At 43.2% G+C, this 22,394-nt stretch overlaps 2 protein-coding genes across 3 annotated transcripts; one reads left to right on the forward strand and one right to left on the reverse strand.

Annotated features, from left to right (window-relative positions):
* The first annotated feature begins 1,898 nt into the window (after window positions 1–1,898).
* LOC311136170 (interferon regulatory factor 2-binding protein 1-like) lies at window positions 1,899–4,382 on the forward strand. 2 transcript variants are annotated; one of them, XM_084170263.1, is made up of 2 exons: window positions 1,899–3,903; window positions 4,004–4,382. In XM_084170263.1, exon 1 carries the CDS (start codon window positions 2,104–2,106, stop codon window positions 3,883–3,885), a length of 1,782 nt encoding a protein of 593 aa, XP_084026389.1. In that variant the 5' UTR covers window positions 1,899–2,103; the 3' UTR covers window positions 3,886–3,903; window positions 4,004–4,382. The 2 variants fall into 2 exon arrangements, with proteins under 2 accessions (XP_084026389.1, XP_084026390.1); XM_084170264.1 differs by having other exon boundaries at window positions 2,006–3,903; window positions 4,007–4,090.
* A 653-nt stretch (window positions 4,383–5,035) lies between these two features.
* On the reverse strand, window positions 5,036–21,385 carry LOC311136171 (calcium uptake protein 2, mitochondrial-like). The gene is made up of 12 exons (XM_084170265.1): window positions 20,868–21,385; window positions 15,973–16,102; window positions 15,742–15,773; window positions 15,536–15,611; window positions 15,293–15,340; window positions 13,963–14,045; window positions 10,893–10,952; window positions 10,535–10,632; window positions 7,461–7,632; window positions 7,023–7,131; window positions 6,745–6,902; window positions 5,036–6,419 (listed from the first exon to the last, which is right to left on the reverse strand). Exons 1-12 carry the CDS (start codon window positions 21,054–21,056, stop codon window positions 6,318–6,320), a joined length of 1,257 nt encoding a protein of 418 aa, XP_084026391.1. The 5' UTR covers window positions 21,057–21,385; the 3' UTR covers window positions 5,036–6,317.
* Between the last annotated feature and the right edge of the window lie 1,009 nt (window positions 21,386–22,394).

Genomic DNA, 22,394 nt, shown 5'->3' on the forward strand with positions numbered 1-22,394 from the left:
TTTTAGATTTTTTTTCTACCCATCTACCAATAGGTGCCCTTCTTTGCGAGGCATTGGAAAACCTCCCTGGTCTTTGTGGTCGAATCTGTGTTTGAAATTCACTGCTCGACTGAGGGACCTTACAGATAATTGTATGTGTGGGGTACAGAGATGAGGTGGTCATTCAAAAATCATGTTAAACACTATTATTGCACACAGAGTGAGTCCATGCAACTTATTATGCAACTTGTTAAGCACATTTTTACTCTTGAACTTATTTAGGCTTGCCATAACAAAGGGGTTGAATAGTTATTTGTCAACATTTAGAAAAACATAATTCCACTTTGACATTATGGGGTTATTGTGTGTAGGCCAGTGACAAACACATATCAGTTTAATCCGTTTTAAATTCAGGTCATAACACACCAAATGTGGAAAACGTCAAGGGGTGTGAATACTTTCTGAAGGCACTGTATATACACTGAGTGTACAAAACATTAAGGACACCTGCTCTTTCCATGACATAGACTGACCAGGTGAATCCAAGTGAACGCTATGATCCCTTATTGATGTCACTTGTTAAATCCACTTCAATCAGTGTAGATGAAGGGGGGAAGACAGGTTAAAGAAGGATTTGTAAGCCTTGAGACATGGATTGTGTATGTGTGCCATTCAATGGGCAAGAAAAAATATTTAAGTGTCTTTGAATGGGGTATGGTACTAGGTGGCAGGTTTAAAAAAAAATCTTCAACATAGAAATGCTACCAAAAATAATTTACTGAAACTTGTTACAAATGACGGAGTCACCTATGATTCACCAAACTATATTTAAAAAGAGGAAGCAAAGTACTTTAAGCAAATGTTTTTGTTTCAGTCTCCTCCATCTCAACTAACTGAAGTTAATTGTAAGGATTTTTTTCCTATTAATAATGTAAAATTAACAAATGTACAAAAAGACTCATGTGAAGGCCAAATTACAGAGGAGGAATTCTTGATGCAATTAAAGCCTTTAAGTCCGGCAAAACTCCAGGGCTGGATGGCATACCAGTTGAGGTATACCAAACCTTTTTGATGTACTCAGAGGACCATTATTAGCATGTTTTAACCACTCCTATAAAAATGGTAGATTATCAGATACTCAACAAGAAGGTCTGATTTCATTATTACTGAAACAGGACGTGTGGTAAATATAAAGATCCAGTCTATTAAAAAAATTGGAGGCCCCTTACACTTCAGTGTTGTGATGCAAACATTCTAGCAAAGTGCATAGCGCATAGAATTAAAAAGGTATTGTCGGATATTATTTATCCTAATCAGACAGGTTTTTTACATGGACAATACATTGGAGATAATGCCGGTATTATACTGGCCCTTCTCCCCGATTGCTCAGTTTGGCCGGGCGGCCAGCTCTAGGAAGAGTCTTGGTGGTTCCAAACTTCCATTTAAGAATGATGGAGGCCAATACTGCAGACATTTATTTGAACTTTGAGCACCTGATTTTTGTAAAGTACATGCAGTCAACATGTAGGCGCAAGTGGGAGATTGTTTTGCCTAATGCAACAGACTTTGAGAGGCGGTGACCAACGATGGTCAAGGACTTAACAAAACGGATCTGCTCGAACACATTCTGTAACTTCTGTTGCCTTGGCTACCTCACGAGCACTCAATCTCTCACACGTGCAAGCCAGCCAATAATGAGCTAGTTCCCTCTTTAGTCGTAGAAGCGTTGGGGACTGAAAATTGCATTAATCACGTAGCTAGTTAGCAAAGTAATTTTTCTTGAAATGTTGAACGAGTGTGAGCTGGCCAGCTTTAAAGGAGAGAAGTTCAGACTTCAACTACAGCTCCCAGAATGCAACCGCAATGCAGCGTAGGTGTGTGTATCCGGTGTCTTAAACACATTTTACTTCCGCCCTGACAGACCGACACGGGCAGGCCGAAAAAGAAAACGTTGCTAACTTTTAAAAGCAGCAATCAACAAGAGCTTTTCGAGCATAGTTTCATATTTTACAACAAAATCAGGACATGTTGCTCGACGTGACTGAATATTGACGAAGCCGCGAAAAACAAAGACTGAAACGCGTTGGCCGCTCAAGAAAGTTTGTGCGAGGGCCTGTAAACAACATGTCCTCCGCCTCGCAGGCATCCTCTAGACGGCAATGGTGCTACCTCTGCGATCTGCCCAAGATGCCCTGGGCCATGCTCTGGGAATTCAGCGAAGCTGTTTGCCGGGGATGCGTGAACTACGACGGGGCGGACAGAATCGAGCTACTAATTGAGACGGCCAGGCAGTTGAAGAGCAGCCACGGAGTTTTGGACGGAAGGTCCCCGGGCCCTCAGCAAGGCAAACCCAGCTCAGGTGGGCCGATGGAAGGAGGGAGGCAGCACGCAGAGCGTTTAGACAGGGGGAGGGGAGAGTATGGAGTTTCTCCCCGCCTCCCCAATGGTCTGCACAGAGCTGAAGATGTGAGTATGTCAGAGGGGAGCAGGCAGAGCCCCAACACTAGAAGGGCTATGGCTGGGGCCGTACCTGCTCTACATGGGACCATACCTCATGCTTTGTTAGCCCAGGGGTTAGTGGGGGCCCCTCACGGCTTGTTGGCCCCCGTTTCAGGCACCAGAGCTGGGGGCCCGCAGATGGCTGGTTCCTCTGGCCCAATAATGAGTGATGTTGGCAGGCGTCAGGTAATGTCAGCCATGTCGCTGGGGGCTGGTGCCTCCACTCTGGTGGGTCTGGAGGCAGGCTGGAGGAATGGGGAGGTCATGGCTGAGCTGGCAGAGAGTGCCAGGAGCCGGGCAGAGGGCTGGCCCAACCGCCCCAGAGCTGTACGAGACGTCCTGGTGACCCTCTGCGGCTGTGCCCCCTTCAGTGTGCGCTTCAGGAAAGACCACAACCTGGTGGGGCGCATTCTCGCTTTCGAAGCCGGCACCGGGCCTGAGTTTGAGCTGAAGGTGTTTGTGGAGTACCCCAGCGGCTCTGGAATAGTCTTCTCGGGCATCCCAGAGCTTGTCAGGCAGATGTTTCGCGACTCAAACAAAGACGCAGGCAAAGCGGTGAACTCTGGGCTGCGTTACGTGGAATATGAGAGGCGGCAGGGCGCCGGGGACTGGCGTGCACTCACGGAGCTCCTGAGTGATGGTGTGCGCTCGTTTAAGGAGCCACCAATGCCCGACGTCCTCCCACAGCCGTACACGGAGGCCGGCATGCCCATGGCACCTGCCGGCCGCTCTGCACCTACAAAGGGTGCTGCACGGCGACGCAAAGCATCCCCGAGCTCTGAAAACGGAGAGAGTGATGGAAGGCCCATGGGGGATCACCCAGCCAGAGAGCCCTGGCCTCGAGGTGCCTATCCAGGCATGGAGCCCCTAGGCTCAGGCATGCCCATCCCCCAGGACAGCCTGCCCCGCTCCCACAGCCAGCCCTCGCCCATCTCAGCGCTCATGGGAGTGGCCGACAGCCTGAGCTCAAGCCAGATGTCCCGAGATGGCCCCGGCATGTCCTCGGCCCACTCCTCCGCAGCTGGCCGCCCAACCAGCGGCAGTCCCTCCTCTGCCTCCGCTGCAGTCTCCCAGGCAGATGTGGGCCAGGGTGCCCAAGGGGGGCCGAGCACCACCAGTGCTGGGGAGTCCGGGAGCGGCTCCCTGCTTTGCTGCACCCTCTGCCGAGAGCGTCTGGAAGACACTCACTTTGTCCAATGTCCGTCTGTCCCGCACCACAAGTTCTGCTTCCCATGCACGCGTGGCTCCATCCGCAGTCAGGGCCCTGGAGGTGAGGTGTACTGCCCCAGCGGCGAGCGCTGTCCCCTGGCCGGATCCACCGTGCCCTGGGCCTTTATGCAGGGAGAGATCTCCACCATCCTGGCCGGAGACAGCGACGTGACGGTGAAGAAGGAGAACGACCCCTAACCCCCAAGTCCAATCAAGGTGAAAGGCCGATGACATCCATCATTTTTTTCATAGCTCTATTAGAGCAGTAGTTGTTTCTGTTGCTAATAAATGTTGTAATTGTCTTCTTTCTCAACAGCAGATCAAACAACACTTTGAAAGTGCTTTGCTGATCTATTTATCTCACCCGGAAGGTCCAACTGGCTGCAGTTCATCACGTGCAGCAAGAAATAACCGAATCACCACGCAACCCAGGAGGCAACAGAACCACCTTTCTAAACAAGTTAGGAGGGCACCAGAACAGTTTGTCTGAGCTGGGCTCATCTGCAGGGGTTAGTAGTAATAGTTAAACTAGAGAAAATCATACACGTCATTCTCCATGTCCAATGAAGCAGCAGAGGCTATTCACGAGGCCTTGTTTTAAAAGCCCAGGATTGAAAGCACAGGTCTGTTCTTTAATGACAATCTCTCAACGTTTCATGTGTTTCTATATAATATTAAAACAATATTTAGTTGCATACTGTGTCATATCAATGAATGATACCAATATTGAAAGTCCATGGGTAGCCAGAACCATGCAATTATTTGGACAGGACAAATAGATTTGTAAAAAAATGGCAAAACCAGTAGGTCCTTAACCAAGGTTTGAACATTTTAATCACACACGTCTTTTCAATGTATGCTCCTTTATTACATATTGTATGTTAAAAATGTGAATTTACTTTAAATGACTTTCTATTTTTGATACAATACAAATTGATGTATGAGTTTATAGTAAGTGATAAGACCAAAGACGGCTTTGTGCTCTAAAGTTACTGTAGCTATGTATGCTGTATTCACTGATAACCTTTGGTATCAGTCACTCTGTTTCTTAATCTACCACAGAAGTAAGCTGGTTGTTTTTGTCTCTAACTTTTTCTGAAATCGTGTGTGTGTGTGTATATATATATATATATATATATATATATATATATATTACACATACATACACACACACGCTTCAATGGTTAAACCACATACTCAAATGTGATCTTAATATGGGGTCAACTCTATAATAAATTCCAGAATAGTCGTTGCTCTTGTGAATTTTTTGCTGCCGCAATTTTATTCCTACCCTCTTGTAAAAATGATTCTGTATTTTTATGGCACACACATACCAGGAGAAATGCAGCAATTTTCAAACATTTAATTAATCTCGGAAAAAGGTATACAGTTGCACTCATATTGGCCTCCAATGGAGGAGAAAGTTCAATTTTCTCTTTTCAAAACTGGTTAAAATGCTATTTTTACCCTGTAGACACATGCAATTTACCAATGGTGAGAAATTACACCGTAAACGAGAATCACCTGATTCCAACCAAATTAATTTGAAGTTTGAATAATTTAGTCCAGGCCATTTGACATGAAGTGAAAAATCTCCATTTCAGTTTTAAATTAAACAAATGTGTGATCAAAGTTCTCAATTACAACTTATTTTAGAAGAACATGAACTGTGCAAATATATTACAGCACAACTGTACATAGCAATTTGAAGACAGGGACATATTTCATTACTCTTTTCACGTATGACTTTTTCCATGATTCAGCATTTTAGAACTTAATGAAATTCCAATGATACCACTAAACCACTACCTGTAAACAAAACATGTATTTGCGCAGCAAAATAGGGTATAAAAGACATTCAATAAATGTAAAAAGAGCTCACATTTCACATGCCTTGTATGCATAGACTGGCACCAAGTGTCGCAACCAATTTCCAGGATTAGAATCATTGGGGCTGTATCTAGATTTTCATACCGTTTCTGTACCATACCGGAGTATACGGTATTGCCAAATGTGCACACAAGTGGCGCTAGAGAGACATTAAATCCCCTCATGGATCAAGATCCCGGTTGCCTAAATTGTTTTGTGTGTCAAGACATTTACATTTCTTTGACACACAAAACAATTTAGGCAACAGGGATCCATGAGGGGATTTAATGTCTCTTCTGTAACCAAGAAGCTTGATCTTGACATCTAGCAAGTTAGCAAACCAAATGCATAGCTGGAGCCCTAAGATGGATATAATTTATTTGACACATCTTAGATTTCTTATAGTTACACTTATAGCTAGCTAGCTATAAGCAGTGGCGTAGCACAGTATTGAAAATCATACCGTCGGTATTTGGAAATACCCCGGTATATCGCCCAAGCCTAATTAGAACATATTGTAAACAAAAAACTCACCCGTAGATTATGTATATTGCAATAACATTTTCACAAACAAAAAGGAAGCCTGAAAAACATTGAATTTGGTATCATCCCTTATTGATTTGGTTCATGAGGACCATATTTATATTCCATTGACAAATATCAAGTGATAATGAGCAACTAGTGGTCAGCCATCAATGCTTTACATTGGAGTCACCCAGTGAACCCTCGTAAGGAGCTTCTCAATCCAATGACGTAACCCCTCAGAAAGGGCTTCCTGTGTCCCGGAGGGCCTCTTGGGCCCCTTTCAGTGTCTCTCTCTTCACACACTTCCAGTAATCAGTGATGCCACGCTGGGGCTGCACCTGGGGAAATACAAACATCACATAATAACGTTAATCAACTTTACAGAGTGACTTGATCACCAGGACACGTTTAAAGGTTCTTTAGTACACAGGAAAAGGTGTCCTGGAGGGTGGGACGGGGTGGTTCGGTCAGATTGTGTAGCCTTGGCTGAAACGTAACTTGTATAGCACAATTCATACAGAGACCGCAACTCACAACACAATGATTATTAACAAGTAAATTGGAGACCTGCATGAAAGTTCGAGTGAAGCGCGGATCTCAAGACCAAATAATGCCCTGACAGACATTTTAATGTGATTGCCAACTGATAAATGCCCCCTTTACCTTCAAGCCACGCAGTACTCTGTCCTCCATCACTCCGATAAACTCCTTGTGGCTCAGGCAGTTATCACCATCCAGGTCAAAGATCTTGAACACAGTGTCCAGCACGTTCTCCGAGAGGTCGTGCCCTGTGGCGATCTTCACAGCTCGCTTAAATTGGACTGTGGAGAATGGAAGGGAAACAGACTATCAGGATAATGTCCTTGGTTTGAATATGATGAATTAGAATCTTTCATACAAAGTGCCCTTCCTACTAAAAACAAGGTAGAAATGAAAATTACCCATTCCAATAGGTCGGTTGGCTTCACTTATCATTTTCACAGAGAAGGCAAAGTCCTCCAGATTGTTGGTGAATAGGCAGAACGCTTTGAACTCGTCAAATGTGATGCTCTACAAGAGAAGAGGGACAAATGTCCAAGTCGTACATTGAGAAGTCAACCCTTGAGAGCCCCCCCAAAATGTGCTATATTTCACAACTTCTTAAACATGAAGGTACATTGACATGACTGCATATTATCCCTGGCCCTGTTCGAATAGAAAATGCATCCTTCCTTCATTAAAGTAACCCCATATCTGAATTGGTTGGATTGGGGAAAATGATCGGGTGGCAATTGGCAACCTTGCTTTCACCTATCACAACCCCTAATAATCTGTGATGACCTTAAAGAAGGAAGGGTGGATTTTTCAAAGCAGTGGAACAGGGCCATGTTCCTTTTTACCTGGCCAGCAGGGATCCTCTTCCTCATGTTCTCCCAGTAGGCCTCGTTGGCTTCCTCGTTGGTGTAGTGCAGCAGCCACTCGGCAAAGTCCTCCCGCCGCATGGTGTCCATGCCCTTGGAAAACTGCAGGAACTCCATCTCCTGCACCTCCGCCTGCAGGTCCTCCATGAACCTAGAGGAGATATCCAGAGTAAAGACACTGAACGGGACTAGGTCGGTTCTGGGCCCGTACTCAAAAAGTGTCTCAGAGTAGGAATGCTGATCTAGGATCTGGTCTCCCTGTCCACGTAACTATATTATGATCTAACAGGCAACACTGATCCTAGATAAACAATAAGTATTCAGTGCGTATGAGAAAACATGATTTTACTAGGATTAGGTACACCTACACTACCATTTCAAAAGTTTGGGGTCACTTAGAAATGTCCTTGTTTTCCATGAAAACATACATGAAATGAGTTTGAATAGGAAATATAGTCATTGACAAGGTTATAAATAATGATTGTGTCCTTCAAACTTTGCTTTCGTCAAAGAATCCTCCATTTGCAGCAATTACAGCCTTGCAGACCTTTGGCATTCTAGTTGTCAATTTGTTGAGGTAATCTGAAGAGATTTCACCCCATGCTTCCTGAAGCACCTCCCACAAGTTGGATTGGCTTGATGGGCACTTCTTACGTACCATACGGTCAAGCTGCTCCCACAACAGCTCAATAAGGTTGAGATCCGGTGACTGTACTGGCCACTCCATTATAGAAAGAATACCAGCTGACTGCTTCTTCCCTAAATAGTTCATGCATAGTTTGGAGCTGTGCTTTGGGTCATTGTCCTGTTGTAGGAGGAAATTTGCTGCAATTAAGCGCCGTCCACAGGGTATGGCATGGCGTTGCAAAATGGAGTGATAGCCTTCCTTCTTCAAGATCCCTTTTACCCTGTACAAATCTCCCACTTTACCACTAAAGCACCCCCAGACCATCACATGGCCTCCACCATGCTTGACAGATGGCATCAAGCACTCCTCCAGCATATTTTCATTTGGTCTGCGTCTCACAAATGTTCTTCTTTGTGATCCGAACACCTCAAACTTCGATTCGTCTGTCCATAACACTTTTTTCCAATCTTCCTCTGTCCAGTGTCTGCGTTCTTTTGCCCATCTTAATCGTTTATTTTTATTGGCTAGTCTGAGATATGGCTTTTTCTTTGCAACTCTGCCTAGAAGGTCAGCATCCCGGAGTCGCCTCTTCACTGTTGTCGTTGAGACTGGTGTTTTGCGGGTACTATTTAATGAAGCTGCCAGTTGAGGACCTGTGAGGGGTCTGTTTCTCAAACTAGACACTAATGTATTTGTCCTCTTGCTCAGTTGTGCACCGGGGCCTCCCACTCCTCTTTCTATTATGGTTAGAGCCAATTTGCGCTGTTCTGTGAAGGGAGTAGTACACAGCGTTGTACGAGATCTTCAGTTTCTTGGCAATTTCTCGCATGGAATAGCCTTCATTTCTCAGAACAAGAATAGACTGACGAGTTTCAGAAGAAAGTTCTTTGTTTCTGGCCATTTTGAGCCTGTAATCAAACCCACAATTGCTGATGCTCCAGATGCTCAACTAGTCTCAAGAAGGCCTGTTTTATTGCTTCTTTAAAATCAGCACAACAATTTTCAGCTGTGCCAACATAATTGCAAAAGGGTTTTCTAATGATCAATTAGCCTTTTAAAAATGATAAACTTGGATTAGCAAACAACGTGCCATTGGAACACAGGACTGATGGTTGCTGATAATGGTCCTCCGTACGCCTATGTAGATATTCCATTAAAAATCTGCAGTTTCCAGCTACAATAGCCATTTACAACATTAACAATGTCTACAATGTATTTCTGATCAATTTGATGTTATTTTAATGGACAAAAAAAAAGGTTTTTCTTTCGAGGACATTTCTAAGTGACCCCAAACTTTTGAACGGTAGTGTATATATACACAAAAGTATGTGGACACCCCTTCAAATTAGCGGATTCGGCTATTTCAGCCACACCCGTTGCTGACCGGTGTATAAACCCGAGCACACAGCCATGCAATCTCCATAGACAAACATTGGCAGTAGAATGGCCTAACTGAAGAGTTCAGTGACTTTCAACGTGGCACCGTCATAGGATTCTACCTTTCCAACAAGTCAGTTCATCAAATTTCTGCCCTGATAGAGCTTCCCCGGTCAACTCTAAGTGCTGTTATTGTGAAGTGGCAATGTCTAGGAGCAACAACGGCTCAGCCGCGAAGTGGTAGGCCACACAAGCTCACAGAACTGGACCACCGAGTGCTGAAGCGCGTAAAAATCGTCCGTCCTCGATTGCAACACTCACTACCGAGTTTTCAAACTGCCTCTGGAAGCAACATCAGCATAAGAACTGTTAGTCGGGAGCTTCACGAAATAGGTTGCCATGGCCAAGCAGCCGCACACAAGCCTAAGATCACCATGCGCAATGCCAAGCATCGGCTGGAGTGTTGTAAAGCTCGCCGCCATTGTACTCTGGAGCAGTGGAAACGTGTTCTCTGGAGTGATGAATCACACTTCACCAATGGTTTGGGGCTGTTTTTCATGGTTCGGGCTAGGCGCCTTAGTTCCAGTGAAGGGAAATCTTAACAATACAGCATACAATGACATTATAGACAATTCTGTGCTTCCAACTTTGTGGCAACAGTTTGGGGAAGGCCCTTTCCTGTTTCAGCATGACAATGCCCCAGTGCACAAAGCGAGGTCCATACATAAATGGTTTGTCGAGATCGGTGTGGAAAAACTTGACTGGCCTTCACAAAGCACTAACCTCAACCCCATCAGAGACCTTTGGTATGAATTGGAACGCTGACTGCGAGCCAGGTCTAATCGCCCAACATCATTGCCTGACCTCACTAATGCTCGTGGCTGAATGGAAGCAAGTCCCCGCAGCAATGTTCCAACATATAGTGGAAAGCCTTCCCAGAAGAGTGGAAGCTGTTATAGCAGCAATGGGTGGACCAACTCCATTTTAATGCCCATGACTTTGGAATGAGCAGGTGTCCACATACCTTTGGTCATGTAGTGTATTTTACCTGCAGAATCCATTGTACTGAAGCTTGTTTTCGCCATTCCTGCCAAAGAAGAATGCCTGCAGTGTAGTGTTCACACCATCCTCCTCTACGACTGGTTTCTGTGAAGATGACATCAAGTTTCAACATTTCCTGCCTTTGTTATTACTGCAAGCCCCATCACGCTTGAAATACGAGTAAACACAATCAGTTTTCCAGCCGGTACGCAATGGTTTACATTTACATCATTGTACAATGACAGAGTTGGCAAGGCTTAGCGCTTTCAATGGCCATTTCCCCAAAGACCATTCAATGTCATTCACGAAGTCACATAAATGACTAAGGAGTTCAGTCTTAAAAAGAAGGTTTAGTGTTGACTCACCATGTCTGTGGCACCTTCCTTGGGCACTTTCTCTTTTATTTTCCCAATGATTTTCTTGAGCTTCATCAAAACAAAGCAGCAACAATTATTTATTGTATTATAATAACGCAGATACTAAACAACAAAAGATTAAGCTAAAAACATTTACTACTAGTGAGAGCATTTCTTAGCTAGCTTACAGTAAAAAAATTCAGTTATAAACCCACTAATAACACATACATACCTCTTACTCATCTGAATTATCCAATAAATGTCAGCAATAACAGAGAAATGTTCATTAGTCAAAAGGTTACCTACTACCCACAATGCCTCACTAATATTAAAACTGGAGCCAGTATGAAACAGCAAACAGTGTCTGTGTGTTTGAGATCGACTACACAGCAGTTGGACCACACAGAATTACTGATCTACAAATCACCTTGCATCCCAAATACTACTCATGATGTGATCAAAGTGATCACTTGCCTTGCTCACACTGATCCGCTCAAACATGCTGAATGATTATCCATGCTGCTCCTCTCTCTCCTTTGTCAGGTGCATAACATGCTTACGTGTAGTATGTTTTGGACCCCATCTTCCCAGTAGGAACACACAACAGAGGTCTCTTAACGCTAACTAAACCCTGTGGTTCCCAGTGTTGCTGATGTCCACACCAGCCTCTGTTCGAAATTAGGGAATCAACTTTTCATTGGTTTGGTACAAAATTGTACCAGTCACAGGCATTTTTGTAGCAATGTATGCATACTGTATTGTGCTAAAGCCAACTAGCAAATACAGTATGTTTACAAGCTAGTTTCTGTAACATATAAAATGTGGTACCTCTTAGAATGAACATGCCTATGTTTTGACAGAAGGAACCAATTGAGGTGGGAGAAATTGGTGCACAGACTTGAGGTACTGGCCATACAACATGTGACTCTCTGCGTTAGTATCAAGAGTCTATAGTACTCAAATTATTTGTAGGAGCATTTATTTTAAAACCTCCAACTGGGTAACGTCCATGTAAGGGTTGGTAATATTTTGGAATGTAACAGTGTGGATACTTGATATAGATATACACGACTATACTTTGATATACAATACATTAGACTGAATACAGACTACTACAGAGCCTTGCAAAAGTATTCATCCCCCTTGGCGTTTTTCCTATTTTGTTGCATTACAACCTGTAATTTAAATGGATTTCATGTAATGGACATACACAAAAGAGTCCAAATTAGTGAAGTGAAATGAAAAAAATAACTTATTTGAAAAAATTCTAAAAAATGAATAACGGAAAAGTGGTACGTGCATATGTATTCTCCCCCTTTGTTATGAAGCTCCTAAATAAGATCTGGTGCAACCAATTACCTTCAGAAGTCACATAATTCAGAAGTCCACCTGTGTGCAATCTAAGTGTCACATGATCTGTCACATGATCTCAGTATATACACACACACACACACACACACACCTGTTCTGAAAGGCCCCAGAGTCTGCAACACCACTAAGCTAGGGGCACCATGAAGACCAAGGAGCTCTCCAAACAGGTCAGGGGAAAAGTTGTGGAGAAGTACAGATCAGGGTTGGGTTATAAAAAAATATCTGAAACTTTGAACATCCCACGGAGCACCATTAAATCCATTATTAAAAAATTGAAAGAATATGGCACCACAACAAACCTGCCAAGAGAGGGCCGCCCACTAAAACTCACGGACCAGGCAAGGAGGGCATTAATCAGAGGCAACAAAGAGACCAAAGATAACCCTGAAGGAGCTGCAAAGCTCAACAGCTGAGATTGGAGTATCTGTCCATAGGACCACTTTAAGCCGTACACTCCACAGAGCTGGGCTTTACGGAAGAGTGGCCAGAAAAAAGCCATTGCTTAAAGAAAAAAATAAGCAAACACGTTTGGTGTTCGCCAAAAGACATATGGGAGACTCCCCAAACATATGGAAGAAGGTACTCTGGTCAGATGAGACTAAAATTGAGCTTTTAGGCCATCAAGGAAAACGCTATGTCTGGTGCAAACCCAACACCTCTCATCACCCGAGAACACCATCCCCACAGTGAAGCATGGTGGTGGCAGCATCATGCTGTGGGGATGTTTTTCATCGGCAGGGACTGGGAAACTGGTCAGAATTGAAGGAATGATGGATGACGCTAAATACAGGGAAATTCATGAGGGAAACCTGTTTCAGTCTTCCAGAGATTTGAGACTGGGACGGAGGTTCACCTTCCAGCAGGACAATGACCCTAAGCATACTGCTAAAGCAACACTCGAGTGGTTTAAGGGAAACATTTAAATGTCTTGGAATGGCCTAGTCAAAGCCTAGTCCTCAATCCAATTGAGAATCTGTGGCATGACTTAAAGATTGCTGTACACCAGCGGAACCCATCCAACTTGAAGGAGCTGGAGCAGTTTTGCCTTGAAGAATGGGCAAAAATCCCAGTGGCTAGATGTGCCAAGCTTATAGAGACATACCCCAAGAGACTTGCAGCTGTAATTACTGCAAAAAGTGGCTCTCCAAAGTATTGAGTTTGGAGGGGTGAATAGTTATGCATGCTCAAGTTCTATTTTTTTTTCTTATTTCTTGTTTGTTTCACAAAAAAATATATTTTGCATCTTCAAAGTGGTAGGCATGTTGTGTAAATCAAATGATACAAACCTCAAAAAAATCCATTTCAATTCCAGGTTGTAAGGCAACAAAATAGGAAAAATGCCAAGGGGGGTGAATACTTTCGCAAGCCACTGTATATGCAACATGAAAATACAAATCCATAAATTCCTTGAGAAGCATATCATCATCACTGTCTGATGAAAACCTCTCATCTCCAAACCAGAAATGTGTCAGGAAATTGAAAGAATTACCAAATTTTCCCATTAACGAACATACAATTATGACGCTTCAGAAGCTATTTTGAATATATTTTCTTGGTCCTAGAGTCATGAAATGTTCAGAGTACATTGAGGGGGATTACTGCTTTCAATCAATAAAAAAAATTGGCCACAAATGCAGTTCCAAGGTTTTCATCAGAGAGCGACGATATCATAAAAGGAACATTTTATAATATAGATTATAAAACATACCTTGAGAAACTCCTTTCTGTCCACATGCTCATTGCCATCAATATCAAGCATTTTGAAAGCTATATGAAATCCTGTGTGTGGCTCTGAAATAACACAATGCATTTTCTATTAGAAAATAACATCACAGGCTTATCTAGGTACTGCTTGGACAGAACAAAGCAGCGACAAGATGAGCGGTTAACAGCAGGGTCTTCTGAAATAATGATTCAAGCACAACATTGTTGGTGACTGGGCAACATCTTGAATTAGGAAGTTAAGTCATCAAAACACTACCACATGAGCAGTGTGTTCAATAGCTAAATATGAGAAAATAATAATATAAATAGAAAAGGAAAATTAGCGTTCTATTGGACCTTTTGAATATGTTATTTTTAATTTTGTGCCTACTGAACACCCACCACCCAGGTTTAGTCAGTCCTGCTACATTTAAGTTTTACACAGCTATTCAGGCACTGCACTAAACTTTGGAGGGCATAGAAAATCCCACAAATTCAAGTAATGCATACATAATCATCTTATAATTTTCACAATGTTTTACAGTAACAGGCTACACAATGTACTATCCTAAACATGATAGATAGCCTAATCTAATGTACTCTGTCAATAAATTAAGTTAACCTAATGCGCAGACAATCAGATGCAGAGCCTGAGAATATCATGGGCAACGGAAACTCGCCAATCCAGCTCCTGTACAAAGGTGTTGCCACACATTCATTATGTTTGCGCTGGTCCGCCAAGGCATGACTGTGCATGCAGAAAAGTGCATGAGATCTCACATGCTTTAATGTGGCACTGCCTTGGCACGTCTATATGCTACATCTGTGCTAAACCAGGGTTGTGTTCACTAGGCACCCAACAGAAGAAAATGTTCTGAAACTGAGTGAAACAGGAAGGTACCATTCTGTCCTTGCATAACACTGTTGCTTCCGTTCCTCTCCCTGCCCCAACCTGGGATCAAACCAGGGAGCCTCTGAACACATCGACATCTGTCACCCATGAAAAAGCTGCGGCCCTTGAGTGGGTGACGTCACCTATTGAATGATACTAGGCTACACTCACCCCCTTTGACCTCCTCCGCAGCAACCTCAGCAGTCGGGCAGAGCTCAACTGAGTAGATACCGCTAACTAGCTAGCCAATTGACATCGACTAAACTTGTCCAATAACAAACACTCCTTTTTGTTTTCAGTTGCAAACCATTTTGCTACAGTTCTCCTAATGGACACAACCCAGATTAAGTAAGATGTGCTGTGTAAGCATGAGAGGATGCAGGTTCAATGCATGTCATTGAAAGGGAGGGCTTTTTCTACTGTACATCATGCTATAACTTACTGGTCAGAATAGTCAACAGGAACAGGTACTCTGTGTAGGATATCAGACCTGCAAGACACAAAACATGCCATCTGTATCACACAAACATTTCAGTGAGTGTTCATTTAAACCGTTTAGATTGACACTCCCACATATTGAACAAATACATATTTTCCTGCCTGAAGTATAACTAGCCAGCATCTTTTTACTTTGATAAAGCACATAGCACCATTGAGGTTCTTTCACCATGGCATGAAAACGTACCATCGTCTCCGAAGTTTCTGAACAGACTGTTGCCTGCCTGGGCCCGTGTGGCAGCATCCAGCATCTTATCCACCTCCTCCAAGTATCATAAATTATACAAAGAGAAACAACTAAAAGTAATCTCTTGCTGTAATGCTCATGTTGATAAGACGACAGTAAATCCAAAACAAGTTCTGACAATGAGTTAACCCGATCCCAACACTCACCTTTTTGGTTAGAGCTTTATTTTGTAATTTACCTACAAGCAGAAGAAAGGAAAAGTAAAGAGCAGTTCTTGCTTGGAACAAAATGCAATACACTTACCCAGAGGGAGCTTGTGTCTAGCCAATGTAGCCATATACCAAACAATTACATTCATTACATCACAAAGTATCCCTTTTCAAACAGGTAGGCCATTTTACAACATGGACACCATCATTTGATACTACTGTACTTACGGTCAACATTCTCCAGCATGATTGAGAAGAGGAAATCCCTTGGTGTCATGTAGAGTTCCTTATCGTACATCATGGAGGCAAACTGGTTGAAGCGCATCCGTCTGGCAGACGTCTGGGACACTGGAAGCACCTATACTACAGAAGGAAGCATTAGCACTAAAAGGAGGACAAAGTCTAAACTAAGGGGCAGTGCAAAGCTGAAAATTGGATAAGAATGGCTATAGAATTAATTGTCAGTACTCCTGACCAACTATTTTGGCACATAGCCAAATGACAGACTTTCATGCAAACAGCAATTAGCTAATGGATACAGTTGAAGTCGGAAGTTTACATACACTTACGTTGGAGTCATTAAAACTCGTTTTTCAACCACTCCACAAATTTCTTTTTAACAAACTATAGATTTGGCAAGTCGGTTAGGACATCTACTTTGTGCATGACAAGTAATTTTTCCAACAATTGTTTAAAGACAGATTATTTCACTTATAATTCACTGTATCACAATTCCAGTGGGTCAGAAGTTTACATACACTAAGTTGACTGTGCCTTTAAACAGCTTGGAAAATTCCAGAAAATGATGTCATGGCTTTAGAAGCTTCTGATCATTTGAGTCAATTGGAGGTGTACATGTGGATGTATTTCAAGGCCTACCTTCAAATTCAGTGCCTCTTTGCTTGACATCATGGGAAAATCAAAAGAAATCAGCCAAGACCTCAGGAAAATAATTGTAGACCTCCACAAGTCTGGTTCATCCTTGGGAGCAATTTCCAAATGCCTGAAGGTACCACGTTCATCTGTACAAACGATGGTACGCAAGTATAAACACCATGGGACCACACAGCAGTCATACCGCTCAGGAAGGAGATGCGTTCTGTCTCCTAGAGATGAACGTACTTTGGTGCGAAAAGTGCAAATCAATCCCAGAACAGCAGCAAAGGACCTTGTGAAGATGCTGGAGGAAACAGGTACAAAAGTATCTATATCCACAGTAAAACGAGTCCTATGTCGACATAAGATGAAAGGCTGCTCAGCAAGGAAGAAGCCACTGCTCCAAAACCGGCATAAAAAAGCCAGACTACGGTTTGCAACTGCACATGGGGACAAAGATCGTACTTTTTGGAGAAATGTCCTCTGGTCTGATGAAACAAAAATAGAACTGTTTGCCCATAATGACCATCGTTATGTTTGGAGGAAAAAGGGGATAGCTTGCAAGCCGAAGAACACCATCCCAACCGTGAAGCATGGGGGTGGCAGCATCATGCTGTGGGGGTGCTTTGCTGCAGGAGGGACTGGTGCACTTCACAAAATAGATGGCATCATGAGGAAGGAAAATTATGTGGATATATTGGAAGCAACATCTCAAGACATCAGTCAGGAAGTTAAAAGCTTGGTCGCAAATGGGTCTTCCAAATGGACAATGACCCCAAGCATACTTCCAAAGTTGTGGCAAAATGGCTTAAGGACAACAAAGTCAAGGTATTGGAGTGGCCATCACAAAGCCCTGACCTCAATCCTATAGAACATTTGTGGGCAGAACTGAAAAAGTGTGTGCGAGCAAGGAGGCCTACAAACCTGACTCAGTTATACCAGCTCTGTCAGAAGGAATGGGCCAAAATTCACCCAACTTATTGTGGGAAGCTTGTGGAAGGCTACCTGAAACGTTTGACCCAAGTTAAACAATTTAAAGGCAATGCTACCAAATACTAATTGAGTGTATGTAAACTTCTGACCCACTGGGAATGTGATGAAAGAAATAAAAGCTGAAATAAATCATTCTCTCTACTATTATTCTGACATTTCACATTCTTAAAATAAAGTGATGATCCTAACTGACCTAAGACAGGGAATATTTACTAGGATTAAATGTCAGTTTAAATGTATTTGGCTAAGGTGTATGTAAACTTCCGACTTCAACTGTACATTTTATTTGCTTGCTTCTATCAATGTATCTACTGATTGCACAATTTCCCAATACATAGAAAACATTAGCCCATAGGCCTCGATGAACGAGGTCTATGAGCATATCACTAGCAAACCGTGCGACTTAATTCCAGACTTGTGAAAGTACCTGTTTAGCGGCCCTTTTCCCATGTCGGGAGATTTGTTTCTTCTTCTTCAATGAGGTTTAACGGCGGTTGGTGTCCAATAAATGTTGCATTACCGCCACCTACTAGACTGGAGTATAACTCCCTTATACCTTGCTTTAAAAAATAAATAAAAATACAACCAATACCCTACACTCTCAAAAAATACAAAAAACTATAATAATAACTACCATACTCCAGTAGTTATTCCTACCTCAGGCCAACAGCCTGAAAGGATGGGACACCACCACTTAACACAACCTGTAACTCTTCTGGCATCAAGTCTTGCACACCCAAATACCTCTCTGCAGCTGCCACCACTACCTCTATTTTCTGCGACTTACGTTCCATCCCTGCAGTACAGTTGATAACCATTGCTATAAATGCCAAAAATCCAATCTTACTGAAACATATATCACTTGTTGGTTTATCCTCTGTACTGGTACAGATCTACTACTCACACCAGTCCTCTCAGGATCCCTCCCCCTTGACCCATCTTTCCTGCCTCAGCATATGACAACTTCTGCAATACTCTAACCCTGGTAACCTCAACCTGCCTCTCTCGCACCGGACATTTCGGATCCCCAGCCCCATGGGCACCCCTAAAATTAACACATACCACTACTTTCCCCAATGCTACGCATTCCTTTGTCTCATGCCCTTCCGCACACTTCTCACACCTAGGAACCTCCCTCCTACACACTGCTGCCACATGCCCATAAACTTGACACCTGTAATAACGTAATGTATTCTGCACAAAAGCTCGTACCGGATAACTTATATATCCTAACATCACTTTGTCGGGCAAAGACACAACATCAAAACTCAAAAGAACAGACAATGACTCTTCTGTTTCTTCACTCACGCCACCCTGTCTGCATCCCACCAAATGACGAGCATCACAAACACTGGGAATCTTACCCAGCTTTCATATTTACATGCCTTTCAATGGCACCCTTTTCTTGAGAGCAAAACAATTCACATCTATTGCCCCCATTAGTTAAACATGGAGCGCCTGCTCCCTCTGACCAGCAGAAACACAAACAATTATCACCAGACCACTTCTGGTTACCCTCACTGATTCCACAGCACCCAACTCTGTTTTCACCCACCCTGAAACCACAAATGGATCAGCCAAAAGGCAAGGATCCACTTTTTCAAAAGCTTGACTCCTACTGTCACAGACTCATCTTTATCCTGACCCTCGGTGCAAATCTCGGGCTCCGAGAACTTCACCACACCTACCACCTCCGATACCTCCCTCATTCACTTCCATTTCTCCTCTTGTCTTCAACTCACTCTGCTTACACTTTCTACCATTCTTCTTTAACAAACCATCTCCATTTTCCCCGCCATTTGATTTGATTTGATTTTGAACTGACTCAAGCTCACCCTCTTCCTCCCTCTCTCTTAGACCTCCTCTGCCTCTCTTTTCCCCTCCATTATTCCTCCGTATTCCAAGTATAACTATTATTATGATAGTACTGCCCTTCTCCTGACATACATCTAGTTCTTGCCTTGTCTAGGGACGCCATTTAACCGGCTGTCACAATCTCCGTACATTCAGCACGAACCCCTCGGGATGTAGCGCTCAACAGTGCATCCCACTTGTAAAGCAGCCCCTGGCCAAGGCCAGAGTCACCATCTCTTCCTGTCTCCTCAGAGCAAGGTCACATTCCCTGTCTGTTTCACACCCGTTTGTCCTAGTTAATCAACCTCGCAATATGGCCATCGTGCTGCCACAGACAGGAAGTAGAAGTAGCATCTAACAACTGGATTTAATACTTTATTGTGCACTGCTTGGTGCGGTGATGTAAGGCAGTGTTTCCCAACCCTAGTCCTCGAGTACCTGATTCAACTTGTCAACTAATCATCAAGCCCTCAATGAGTTGAATGAGGTGTGTTTGTCCAGGGCTACAATGAAAATGTGTACTGTTGGGGGTCCTCGAGGACCAGGGTTGGGAAACACTGATGTAAGGGTTTAATAAGAACTGTCAACCGACTATGGATATACCTTTCAACGTGGGACACGAGCTGTTAAACAGGTAGTCATTTTAGCGTGACTTAACTCAAACACTTCTTCAATGTTATGCCCTATGACAGAATGTTACTGTTATAATAACTGTACTTACAAGTTATTAACTGTTTACATGACAGCAAACTTGTGGGGCTAAGAAAACATAGGAGAGTCACCAATGATCCAAAGATGTGTGACATCATTGGAATCAACTGGGAGGTGCACCAATCTGTGTTCACTTCGGTTCAACGTTTGCTATGTTGAGTGTCGGATTGTGTTGAACGACATTTCACAAAAACCGTGGAGCACACCCATACACCAAATATAAAGAACACACACAATCATCATGCCGTTCTTCAACTGGTCGTTCAGTACAGTACCGTTTCCGTCTAATTAAACGTTTAACACCGTTCTGTCGTACTGAATGCACCACAGTATTCTCAAATGTTGATTGGATCCAAAAAACATTGAGCTAACTAGCTACCATATTATTTGTACGCCGAGCCTTAGCTAAATAGGCTACTTGTTGTTTAATATAGGCCTACTACAATATAGGACGCCGCGCATCGTCCTTAATATGGCTGTTTACTTGTGTACTGTACTAATATTCAGTTGTGATAATGCCTGGTAGACGAGTTTAGCATACAAATAATGATTCACCAGGCACTGACAGCTAACTAGCAAGATTCATGGCAAGTTCGGATAGCTAGTTAGCTCAAAGTTCGTGGCTAACTAGCTAACGCGTTACAGATAGCCAGCCAGCTAGCTGCGCCACTTTACCAAAGATACTTTACCTTTTCCTCCTCGGCATGGACGGTGAAGGGCAAAAACCTCTTGCTCGGCTCAAAGTGATAATATATCAGTCCGCTTCCAACGACAGACCCCACAACGCCTGGTCCCAGGGCACGATGCAGCGTTCTGTACGACCAAGGTCTCCTCCAAAAGTTTCTCAAAACTCCAGCAACCCTGCCCCAGCTTGCCATTTTCCGTAAACTTCTTCTCCGTCTTCTTCTTTAGTGTCTACTTCTTCGATTAGGTTTAACAGCCGTTGGCATCCAATAAATGTTGCATTACCTCCACCTACTAGACTGGAGTATAACTCCTTTATACTTTGCTTGATAATTTGTTGTATATATATGATAAACAAATACCCTACCATCTAACCCTACAATCACTAAAAACCCACCACCCTACTCCACTATTTACATATATTTAGTCCTACCTCAGGCCAACAGCCTGAAAGGATGGGACACCACCACTTAACACACCCTGTAACTCTTCTGGCATCAAGTCTTGCACACCCAAATACCTCTCTGCAGCTGCCACCACCACCTCAATGTTCTGTGATTTACGTTCCATCCCTGCAGTACAGTTGATAACCATTGCTATAAATGCAAAAAATCCAATCTTACTAAAACATACAGTGCCTTCGGAAAATACCCAGACCCCTTGACTTTTTCCACATTTTGTTATGTTACAGCCTTATTCTAAAACAGATTGAATTTTTAAAAAATCCTCAGCAATCTACATACAATACCCCATAATGACAAAGCAAAAACAGATTTTTAGAAAATTTTGCAAATGTATTAAAAATAAAAAACAGAAATACCTTATTTACATAAGTATTCAGACCCTTTGCTATGAGACTTGAAATTGAGCTCAGGTGCATCTTGTTTCCATTGATCATCCTTCAGATGTTTCTACGACTTGATTGGAGTCCACCTGTGGTAAATTCAATTGATTGGACATGATTTGGAAAGGCACACACGTCTATATAAGGTCCCACAGTTGACAGTGCATGTCAGAGCAAAAACCAAGCCATGAGGTCGAAGGAATTGTCCGTAGAGCTCCGAGACAGGATTGTGTCGAGGCACAGATCTAGGGAAGGGAAGTAAAACATGTCTGCAGCATTGAAGGTCCCCAAGAACACAGTGGCCTCCATCACTCTTAAATGGAAGAAGTATAGAACCACCAAGACTCTTCCTAGAGCAGGACGCCCGGTCAAACTGAGCAATCGGGGGAGAAGGGCCTTGGTCAGGGAGGTGACCAAGAACCCAATGGTCACTCTGGCAGAGCTCTAGAGTTCCTCTGTGGAGATGGGAGAACCTTCCAGAAGGACAACCATCTCTGCAGCACTCCACCAATTAGGCCTTCATGGTAGAGTGGCCAGACGGAAGCCACTCCTCAGTAAAAGGCACATGACAGCCCGCTTGGAGTTTGCCAAAAGGCACCTAAAGGACTCTCAGAGCATAAGAAACAATATTCTCTGGTCTGATGAAACCAAGATTGAACTCTTTGGCCTGAATGCCAAGCGTCAAACC

This window comes from Coregonus lavaretus (genome assembly GCF_964263955.1).
Source record: "Coregonus lavaretus genome assembly, chromosome: 10".
NCBI lineage: Eukaryota > Metazoa > Chordata > Actinopteri > Salmoniformes > Salmonidae > Coregonus > Coregonus lavaretus.

Excerpts from the sequence above, each read along its gene's own strand:
- LOC311136170 (XM_084170263.1), top strand. The coding sequence starts at position 2,104 with ATGTCCTCCGCCTCGCAGGCATCCTCTAGACGGCAATGGTGCTACCTC.
- LOC311136171 (XM_084170265.1), bottom strand. The coding sequence starts at position 21,056 with ATGGCAAGCTGGGGCAGGGTTGCTGGAGTTTTGAGAAACTTTTGGAGG. Across the intron at positions 15,774-15,972 it reads CATGCTGGAGAATGTTGACC|GTAAATTACAAAATAAAGCT; the intron begins GTAAGTACAGTA and ends TTCTGCTTGTAG. Across the intron at positions 10,953-13,962 it reads ACAGAAAGGAGTTTCTCAAG|CTCAAGAAAATCATTGGGAA; the intron begins GTATGTTTTATA and ends GTTTTGATGAAG.